Genomic DNA, 11598 nt, shown 5'->3' on the forward strand with positions numbered 1-11598 from the left:
AGAAAAAAAAAAGATAGCAGGAGGGGAAGAATGAAAGGGGAGTAAGTTGGAGGGGGAGACGAACTATGAAAGACGATGGACTCTGAGAAACAAACTGAGGGTTCTAGAGGGGAGGGGGTGGGGGGATGGGTTAGCCTGGTGATGGGTATTAAAGAGGGCACGTTCTGCGTGGAGCACTGGGTGTTATGCACAAACAATGAATCATGGAACACTACATCAAAAACGAATGATGTTGTGTATGGTGATTAACATAACAATAAAAAATTTTAAAGATGAGGGAAAAATAAAGTAGAATAAGAAGTAAATACAAAATAAAATGCAGAAACAGAGCGCCATTTTAACAGTGCCTGTTGTAAGGGCTCACGGTGCTGACAGACCTTAGTTAATCTGTCTCATTCTTTCCCTGGGGCAATATGATAGTAAGCCCCAGGATACTTGAAGGCCACAAAATTAGAGTAAGAGGGACTTGTTACATGAGGTTTAAAATGTGTCTGGTTCAGATGCTGTTACTAAACCAAGTCTACTTGGCCAATATTACAGAAAGGTCAAGTTCATGCCTTTGGTCACTCACTTGTCCCCCTGGACAGTACTTAAATGAACGTGGGCAGTATTTGTCTCTGTGACTCTGTTTCCACAGTTAACCAACTGCCATATTCTTCTGTTGAAGCATTTACTTTTATTTTATGTTACTGTCATTCATGTGGATTCATTTGACTATCCTCATATTGTGCAGACTCTCTCTCTCTCTCTCTCTCTCTCTCTCTCTCTCTCTCTCTCTCTGCCAAGGGACTCTTTGTACCAGTGCTTTGATCTACTCTTCAGTGACATTTAATTCTTAGAAGGTAGTCTCATTCCCTTATTTAACAAGATCTAAGGAGACACTTCACTCAGCTAGGCTCCGGGTACTAATGGCATGCAGTTCTTAGAAGAAATTTTTCTCTTACAGTAGTTTGGTCATAATTTTATTATGGCAAGTATCACATTGATTTATAGTTCTACAAGTGAATCTCATAAAAAAAAAACAAACTGTGCTCCTTGAGAACAGGCACCATGTAGCTACTGCATCCCAACAAAAATTAATTAAACACCTGATCTATTTCAGGTATACTTATCCTTGGGCGCTAGGTAACAATGTAAATATATCCAAGTTTTGTGGAGTTACAGAAAGATTTAACTAACCCAGTAATTGCAGCATACTTAGAACAATTAAATATGTTTTAGTCTAAACAGAGGTTTTACTTAAAATTATAGTTTTTATGACTATAAAATGATTTTTAAAGAATTTTCCACTCCTAATTATTTCTTTCCCAGTGGCATCCTCTTAAATTTAAAATATTTTTTAAAAAATTATTTCTTTTTAATGCCATGATTGGTGAAAATTAAAAAAGCAAAAAAAAATTAAAAATATAATGACATACCCCTTGCCATAGTTTTACCTCTTTGGTCAGAATTTTGAATAGTTTAGTTTAAATTAATGATTTAAAATAATAATTACTCTAATAAACTCATTTTCCCCATAATGTTTTCTTTTAAACATCATCAGTGAAAATAACCAATTACACATACAATTTTAGTGCAAAATTGAAAGGTGAATAGTAAGCTGCTAAGAAATTAAGTAGAGAAATGTTTATTACTATTAATGAATGGCTGTTGGTCTCAAGTGAATCTTCTGTTCTAGTCAGGTGCCTTTTGTATCCATCCCAAGCCTTTTTCCACACCCTGGGTAAAAATTACAGCCATAATCAAATTTATCTCAATTTTTATTCTTAATTTTGATCCCAAATTTCTTAATACATTTACATGACAGCATTTTAACACTTCTTAAATATTGGTGTCAGTATGGATATTCATTCTGATATTCTTTCAACTTTACGGCATGTTTGACAATTTTGAAAATAAAAGTTAAGAATGAAGTTTAAAAAAAAGTCACATATAAATACATTTTAATTCAGTCCTAGGGAGGTACTACTACTATATATCTATATTGCTGTATACTTATATACTTCAAAGTATTGGGGTGCTATATAACATGTACTGTGTCTTTTAGAAATTGTGAATGCTTCATAGTTTCCTAGTAAAGTCTGTTATTACTTTTAAATAAATATATAAATTTAACTTTCTCCTTCTGTTTTTTTTTTTTTTTTTTACAAATGTTGCCAGAATTTGACTAAAATGTGACTCTGATTTTTCCATAGCTGCAGAATAAACTAGCATTTCTAGTGCTATGATGACAGAGCACGAATCTTTATTTTAAAGGGCATCCTTTTGACACACTGAGTTGGGCTTTGCACAAAGTCAGTGGGATGGTAACTGTTGCTGGTTGAACAGAACTGGCTTCCGTGCTGCCTCCTTGCATTCAGGCTCTCCGCGTCTTTCCTGGTAGAGCTCCTGCTTTAGCAGTCTGGTGGACTGTGCTGTGATCACAGAGGCTGGGAAGTCCTGAGCTCATTTTTCCCACTGCTGACTCCTCTGTCTAGATGCTGTGACACCTCAGCTTTGGGGTCTCATGCTAGAAGACCCTTACCGGCCAGATTTGAGGAAAAGTCACTTTAGGGGAAGTACTGAACTATGAAATCAGTGAAAGGAGTATGGCTCTTCTTTGCAGTTGCTTTCAGGCTTTTAGACCTGCTCCCATTCCTTCCTCCCTCCCTCCCTCCCTCCCTCCCTCCCTCCCTTTCTTCTTCTTCTTCTTCTTCTTCTTCTCTTCTTCTTCTTCTTCTTCTTCTTCTTCTTCTTTTCTTTTCTTCTTCTTTTCTTCTTCTTTCTTTCTTTCTTTCTTTCTTTCTTTCTTTCTTTCTTTCTTTCTTTTTCTTTTTTTCTCCTTTTTCTTCTTTCCTTTTTCTTCCTCTCTCCCTCCCCTCCCTCCCTTCCTCCCTTCCTTTTCCTTTCCTTCCATCCTTTCCTTCCTTTCCTCTGTCTGTATTAGGTTAAAAGCTATTTTAAAAAGCAAAGAGGGGCACTGGGTGGCACAGTCGGTTAAGTGTCTGACTCTTGGTTTTGGCTCAGGTCATGGTCTCAGGGTCGTGAGATCCAGCCCCACGTTGGGATCCGCACTGAGCATGGAGCCTGCCTCAGATTCTCCCTCTTTCTCTGCCCCTCTCACTTGTGCTCTCTCTCTCTCTAAAATAAATAAGTATTTATGGGATATCTGGGTGGCTCAGTCGGTTAAGCGTCTGCCTTTGGCTCAGGTCATGGTCCCAGGGTCCTGGGATCGAGCCCCACGTTAGGCTCCCTGCTCAGTGGGGAGTCTGCTTCTCTCTCTACCTCCGCTCCCCCTGCTTGTACTCGCTCTCGTGCTCTCTCTCTCTCTCTCTGACAAATAAATAAAATCTTAAAAATCAATCTTTGAAAAAGCAAAGATCTGCCTTGCACAGAGCTGATAAAAGGCTTTGATTAAATTATAAAGATAACATAATCCATTTTTGTAGTTGTCGTAGTCCATTCGGGCTACTGTAACAAAAATATCACAGACTGAGTAGCTTGGTAGCTTAAAGAGCAAACATTTATTTCTCACAGTTCTGGAGTCCAAGATCAAGATGCTGGCAGATTCAGAATCTGCTGGAACTCCCTTCCTGCTTTATAGACACCTGTCTTCTTGCTGTCCTGACATGGTGGAAGGTACAGGAGAGCTCTCTGGGGTCTTTTTTTATAAAGTCACTATTCCTATTCATGAGGGCTCTGTCCTCATGACCTAATTACTTCTCAAAGTCTCCATTTCCAAACACCGATCATATAGTACAATGTAAAAGATGCAGGAAATAATTTATGCAGTTTCTCTTCTGAGCTGTCAAACATACATACTAGTTCAACAAATTTATGTCGCAGCCATAACAGAGCCCAAACATTCCTCCAGATGTTGGGTAATCAGGAGTAAATCAACAGTTCTTGAAACATAGAGTTTTAGAACTTGATAAAATGCAAGATCTTCTCTGGTTTATTTAATGTATAACAGAGGTCAGTGAGACTCCGAATTGTTTCAGCGGCTTCCCCAAGGTCACTTGTGATAGACCAAGCAAATGATATATTGGTAACAACTGTTAGTACAGGTGCTTAAATGTCTGCAAAAATTAAGGTCTTCATAAGGTAAAGCTGTCATACTAAACAATAGTATAGTGCACACAATATATTGTATGAAACATTTTATACAAAATGAACACTTTTCCTTAGGCTGCAGAAGGATAAGGACCAAAAGCATTTATTCATAACATCAGCCTCTCCTTTTTTCTGAAATCCACTTAGCTCATTGCTTTTGACAGATTTTATAGACTCAAAAATATATATTCCCTAAGTGATCATTTCCCTTGATTTCTATTACTCAATTCAAAGTTTTCTAGCTATGTTGAATTTTACTAAAAACATAGTTATTATAGAACTCCATTAATTTATTTTTTTTTTAAATTTGAACTCATTAGCTTTTCTTCTGTTGGAAAAAGTAAATCCTCCTGTATCTATGTAGGCAATTACCAAGGAAGTCCGAACCCTTTCAAATGGTGCTTAGTATTTTGAAGCATAAAAGGTATAATTCAATTTTTCAATTTTGAGGATGATAATGACAGTTCTGTGACTACAGAACATTAACCCAAGGGATACTTACATTTCATGAAGTATCTAGGTCATATAAAAGCATATTGCTAATGGCTTTCTTTCCTAATGGATTACAATGAGAAAAATAAGGTAGGGTTCAAAATTAAAATTCTGAAGATTGTGAAGCATGTTTCTAAGGTAATGCAGGTATTGAATATTAACATTGTGGTAAACATTTTCTATCAAATCTATCTTCAATTTTCAGTTCTTTTCATCTTTTCACTGGTTTCTGCCTCACTTTTTTTTTGGTATTTTAGTGCATTTATAAATATGAACATTACAATAAGAATAATGGGGCTTCATAATCTTCAGTCAGTATCACTCAGGGGAGTTTAGATATTTTCAATAGGAATATTGCTATCATACTTATTTTCTCAGGACACTATTTTGACCAGATACTTATTTTTTCAGGTTTTATATTGCACTCCAAATCAAATCTAAACATGTGTCAGATTTTCAAGATCTTTCATAACCTGTATAAATCCTAAGTCTATTCCATATTCATAAGGAATGACCTTTGTGTTTAATTTGAGGTTAATTCAATAAACATTTTTAAAAATATTACTATCATCTTTATTCTGATCTTTGTCTCTTTGTCTTTGCAATGCTGGTCCTCCAGCTTGGATAGCTAAAAGTAATCTTTACTCATTATTTAAGGCTTACCCATGAAACTCTGTTAGTCTTTTTCCTTCCGCTTTGGAACCCACCCCTAATAACCATACACATATAGAGCATTTTTTTTCTTTCTCTGAATTACGATTACAGTATATTACTTAACAACTGATTATATAATCTCCTGAATGGCCTTATATGAGAAATTCATTGTCAGTATTCAAATTATTTTAATTTAGTGTGACCTGCAGTGTCTGGGTCACCTTGGGAGAATTTGCTACTGTGAGTAAGCTAAGAGAAAACCAATGACCTTGAGTCAAGTTCTCTGAAACTACTAAAAGAAGTGAGGTTTCAGTCAAATCTTAAAAATGACCCAGGATATCTTTCTAAAAATGTTCTAAGTCTCATGTTGCTGATAAATGCATTTATTTGTTTAGTTTTTCAATTTACAAAGCAAGAATAAAACAGGAATTAATGAAGAAGCAAAATAAGAATTTAAACGGTATATAACATAATAGTTTAATGAATACCATTTCATGTGACTGGTTTCTTTATTGACTTATAAAATCAATTGATGTACCTTTTGAAAAGCCTTATGTTAATTAGGTATATAATTTTTCTTTTATTATAGATAGTCATTGTGGTCATTTCTACAGCACAGTGTGATTTAGTTAACTACTTGGGATTGTAATACTTTCAGATCAGGTTGGCATATCTCCTTAGTAATTATTATTCCTTTCCAGGAATATAACCTACCATAAAAAAAAAAAAGTGCTACATTTTATTTTGCCTTCCTTGGCACAGCTGAAATTTTCTGTAGATGTTATATAATTTTCCACCTCATGAGGATGCAGGAAACCAGAAGTCCTGATAAGCTACCTGACTCGGTTGACATCAGATAAGCTTGTCATAGATGTATTATCTAGTCTCTTGGATCCTGATCCACTGTATTATCTGTCATGCAAGAGAGATTGTAATTTGTTCAACATTTAGTATGCTAGAATCATCCACTGGCTGACTGACTTCAATTACTTTTTTGCAAACAGAAACCTTTATTTATCCTGGTAATGTGTTTTGTTTATTTCCAAAGTCTTAATTTATTACATGAGACTCTAGCAAATAAAAGATAAATTCTTTAGATGTGCTGATTAATTTCTTAAACAATACATGTTTTCTTATTTAAAAAAAAAATTTCTAGTTAAAAAAAAAATAGTGTCAGACTGCTCCAGACCTAAATTTTTAGAAGTTATTCTGTAAAATAAGTTTATAATACAGACATTTTCTTTTCCTTATCTCAAAGTTCTACATCATCATACCACTTGTCATTTCAGAGTTAATGCATTAATTAATAATTCTGATGTGACTTGAAGGTCTTTTCTCATATGTAGTTTTATAAAGAATATGCACAAGACATGCATGAGGTTGTTACCACTATCTTTTTCACTGTCTGGCACCTCATACCATTCATAAATAAGAAAAGGGTCATGTGAAGCTACTAGAATGATTGAAATTGTTCTTCCTAGAAAAAATCTGATTGAAGTATGTTTCATTGGTAGTTTGGAGAATGTCATCGACTTCTATAGTTTGGGTACAGTCCAGTTTTTTCCTTCAACCTGTCATTAGAGTAAATAAAAACAAGTTTACATATCATCCATGACTTTCTTTGTCTTCTAACATAGTCACAATTATGTTCATTACATTTTCCTGGTTATCGTTGCCATGTGTCTCTTCCATCCCCTCTCATTTCTTGACAGTTTTTGTTCCTTGGTCTCCATCACTCTTTCCAGTGCTACTCCCGTCTCCGCTATCCATGAAGAGATGCTTCTAAGATCAATCCCTTGCCTCCCACGATCTTGTCCTACATATACCTCAGCCATTGACTCCTGGTCATATCCTTGATAACAGCATAGCCGGTAACTGCAGACCCTCTAGAACCTAACTCAGGTATCCCCATCTGATTGTCACTTCCCTCTGGTACTTGCTAGTATCTAGTATTCCTTTATTTATTTATTTTTTAAACTTTGTGCTGTGAAAGTTTCCAAAAGTAGAAAGTAAGTACGTAGAACCCTCATGTTTTGCCAATTTTGTTTCATTGACTATCATGTGAACTAAATACAAGGCAACCTATCATTTCATCTGTAATTATATTAATATGTATATTATTATGTATATTTAAAGGATAAGACTTTTATTATATACTGTCAAAAAGTTAAAAGTAATTTCTTAATATTTGTTTTTTAACCCTATCAAGACTTCACAAATTCATTGATTCCACTCTCATTTCACTGCCTCCCACATCGATGACTCTTTCCTCTCTTTGTCTACTTTAAATCCCATGACCAGTCACTTTAGCCACTCCACATTACCTACACCCTCAGTTCCGCTTCCTTCTCTCACTCCATTATACTCTCATGGCCATAACTACATCCGTGGTTAAGTCAAACTCTCTGCGTGCTCCATGCTGGAGCAGCTCATTAAAGCTGGAGAATAACTCACAACCACATTGACTGTTCTCATTTTAAATTTATGATCGAGTGAGTCCTTAATACAGCCCTATAATTTTACTGCATGTCTGTAGTTCATTCTGTTTCCTGCCATCCTAGATGACTCCTTAATACCCCTTTTGCCATCTTCTATCTAACACATCTCCCATAATCTAGGGTCTTCTCAGTTGAAGCCCTTGCTTCCCAGTTTATGGAAAACATTGAAGCACTCACAAGAGAACTTGCCCAGCACCACCGCCACACCTGCCTTTCCTCCAGCATCTGAACCCATGGCCTTCTGTCTTGATATTAGAGATGATCTTTTCCTGGTCTTTATTCTCTGTGCTCTCATTACTTTATTTTTACACTAGATTTGCTCTTCTATTTCCTACTCAAAGACACTGCTCCAGAAATTCTTTCCTTCCCCACCCACCTCCCACCATCTCCTACATCATTCAGTTTCACTCATTCATTAGCATACAGACATGCCGTTATTTCTGTCACCCTAAAACAACAAAAAAGTAAAACTCCGCTTGGTCCAGCTTTCCCCAGGGCTACATCTTCATTTCTATGCTTCTTATTATAGCCAACTTACTCGAGAAGAGTTGCCTATTCCTGCTATTTCCGGTATCTGTCTTCCCATTGCCTCTTAAACCCCTTACAGTAAGGCTTTTGCTCTTACCACTCCACTAAAACTATCGCGTCCTTTGCTGGTACCTTCTCTTGCCCCAGGGCACAGTCCTTGGTCTCCTTCCCTTTATCCAGTCTTCCTTGGTGACTTGGACTTAACTGTCATCTCCACACAACTGACACGCAATTGATATCTCTGGCCAAGCCTTCTCTACTTAGCATTCCACTTGGCCCCTCAAACTTAACTAGCCTTTCTAATCTTCTACCTAAAATTTAGTGTCGCTGCATTCTTCCCGATCTCAGTTGATGACAACTTGGTCCTTCAGGTTGGTGAGGCTAAAAATTTGAGAGTCACCTTCTTTTCCCACTTTTCCTCTCACATCCTGGGTTCAGTCCCTTCAGAAATCTTTTGTGTCAAAGGTATCCAGCATTCGGCCATTTGTCTTCATCATTGCTGGTGACTGGGACCAGGACTAACCCTTCTCCTAGCCACCATCACCCCTGACTTAAATTGCTCCAGTAGTTCTAACTGGCTGCCTGTTTCCACCCTGATTCCCACCCTTAGAATCAACAAAGGAGCCAAAACAATCCTTTCAAACATAAATCAGATCATATTATTGCCTCAACTGAAAAGCTTCTCATAGCTTACAGTCTTATGCAGGACAGAGGGCTGAAGGCTTTATGATACCTTCAAGGCATTGTGATTTCATGTCATTTCCACTGTCGACTTGCTGTCTCTCGAATATGCCAGGCAAACTCATTATGTTGGGCCTTTGCACTGCTGGTATCCCCTGCCTGGAACACAATTTCTCAGGGTATCCATGTTGATGACTACCTCAATTCCTTTTTATGTCTTTGCTCAAAGGACACTTTCTCAGAGAGACCTACCTAGAAAGTCCCAAATACTACCTTCTCAATTTCTGGGGGCTCATGATCCCCCTTATTCTTTTCTATTTTTTCCCCAATAAGCTTCTCATCTTACAGGGGCGCTTGGGTGGCTCAGTCAGTTAAGCATCCAACTCTTGATTTCGGCTCAGGTCATGATCTCTGGGTCATGATGTTGAGCCCTGCATCATGCTCCGTGCTCAGTAAGGAATCTGTTTATCCCTCTCCCCTAGCCCCTCCCCCACTCATGCATGCAAAAAAACCTTATAGCTTATTACCACATTTATCTATTTCTTGTACTTATTGCTTGTGGTTTCTTCCCTGACCTAAAGTATAATCTTCACCAAGGGCAGGAATTTTGTGTTCTTGTCTAGCGCATAGTAGGTGATCAGTCGAATGATTTCACCCTGCTTTCAGCATTATTTCACTCCACTGCTTCTCAGAGTCAATAATGGTTCTGTTGCCAACAGTTAACTTGGACTCTCTTCATTTTAGGGGTCTGTTCTTTAGGAAGTTTCTGTGTTTATCTTCTTAATCATTCTGCCTTTTGCTTATTCTGCTTATTTTGTCTGCTAAGCTTATTTTAGGCACATTTATTTAATTTTCTGGTCTTCAAGTCTACCCTTTCTCAGCTTTGGCTGCTTCCTAGCTATATTTCTATTTCTATAAGTTTTTTTTTTCCCTTTCCCAGTACCCCAAAACATTTATTACTAACAGCTAGTTTCAGACAGGTTGCTTTTCCCTAGAAATGTTTCCCACAAAAAATTGTAACACTGGTTTCCCCCTTTGTCTACCCGTCTCCTCCCACTACCCTACTTGCATCCATGTGACTATGATTTGGGTTCGTGTTTGCTCAGCATCCTACTGAAATGCAGATTCCCTTTGACTTAAAGCCAGTATGAAATTACTTAGTTCTGCAAATCTGTATGTAGTCACTTGTTTATTTTCAGTGTACTTTTGTATCTCCTATTTTAGGAGACTGTACACACATTGTGTATACATTTATAAGTGTTCTGTATTTGATTATTTTCTATTTTATCCAATTATTGAGAGCAGGCAATTTCTAAACCTTTCCCTATTGGGTATCTATAATTGTTTTACATTTTTATCTTTAATAGGTCATTGCTTTAGTGATGGATATATTTACAGATGTGGACATTTTCAAAGAAATAGTGGAGGCATCAACTCGAGGGATATCTGTATACATTCTGCTGGATGAGTCCAACTTTAATCATTTCCTAAATATGACTGAAAAACAGGGCTGTCAAGTTCAACGACTCAGGGTAAGAATTCCATGTTTGTTTGTTTGTTTTTTCTTCAAGTATTTTGTGTACCATTTTTATTTCAGTTGAATTTAAGGCAAGTTAAGCTACAGTACTCCAAAAATAAAAATATATACATATATGCATAAATATATTTAAGATGGTATAATGATTGATCACAGAAGGGTACCCTTGTACTTTTTTGGAATGTGACTGAAAACACACATCTTCATGATGGGTTTAGAAGGTGCTTTTCTTGATAACGGGGCGCTTAAGCTTCTGAGTTAACTTTGCTCAGTCATAATAAATGCTTCCGTTTCTCCATAAATACCCTTGAAACCAGTGACTCGAGTGATTCCTTCATTCAGCAGATGTTGCTTATCACAATCATTAGGCATAGTGTTTTCAGTTACATTTGACTTCTTAAAAAGGAGCATGGATTTTAATTGTAGTTATTGTGAAATCATGCTACTATAACCTGAAAGGCTCTCTTGCAGTGGGACCCTAGGTGATTTATGAAACCGTTCTGTGTAACTGTGAAATAATGCCTCCTATTTATGTTATGTTAAAATACATATTTAAAGTGACTGTTTTTCTTGAGTATTTCTTTTTTGGGTGATGTCTTAAAATTTGCTTTTACCATTTTTTGTTGTTGCTGTTAGGTGTTTTAAAAGATTATTTCAAGTATACTTTTTTGGTACTAAGATTTTATATTGACATGTATTTCACTTTCAAAATATCTCTTTTCTAGTTATAATTTTACTTTATATTTACATGTAATTATAGAATATTCGAGTGCGGACAGTAAGAGGCCAAGATTATCTTTCCAAAACAGGAGCAAAATTTCATGGAAAATTGGAACAGAAATTTTTGTTAATTGACTGCCAGAAAGTTATGTATGGTTCCTACAGGTAAGATCATTGTGTTTACCTCCAGCCTTATCAGTCATTTATAGAATTTATTAATTTCAAATTTTAACATAACCTATTTAGCTATTTCTTAGAAATAAAAAAGAACCTTTGCATGGAAGGTTGGAGACTTGGGTTTCAATTCTGGTTGTGCCTCTAAAGAACATTAACACATTGGGCAAGTCATAAAACTTCCTTGGGCTCCAAGTTCTCCGGCCCCAAAATGAGGAGTAC

General features: G+C 36.5%; 1 protein-coding gene across 3 annotated transcripts in view; it reads left to right on the forward strand.

Moving 5' to 3' along the window:
• The window catches only part of FAM83B (family with sequence similarity 83 member B), an 82736-nt gene that overhangs the window by 56151 nt on the left and 14987 nt on the right, over positions 1 to 11598 (forward strand). For all 3 annotated transcript variants that reach the window (XM_073905121.1, XM_025890349.2, XM_073905122.1), the window contains 2 exons: positions 10313 to 10477; positions 11243 to 11367. In XM_073905121.1, coding sequence (XP_073761222.1) covers positions 10313 to 10477; positions 11243 to 11367 — 290 coding nt within the window. The remainder of the gene's footprint in view (positions 1 to 10312; positions 10478 to 11242; positions 11368 to 11598) is intronic.

The sequence above is a fragment of the Callorhinus ursinus genome, unplaced genomic scaffold (assembly GCF_003265705.2).
Source record: "Callorhinus ursinus isolate GAN/ISIS: 27379988/994484 unplaced genomic scaffold, GSC_fseal_2.0 scaffold22, whole genome shotgun sequence".
Taxonomy (NCBI): Eukaryota; Metazoa; Chordata; class Mammalia; order Carnivora; family Otariidae; genus Callorhinus; species Callorhinus ursinus.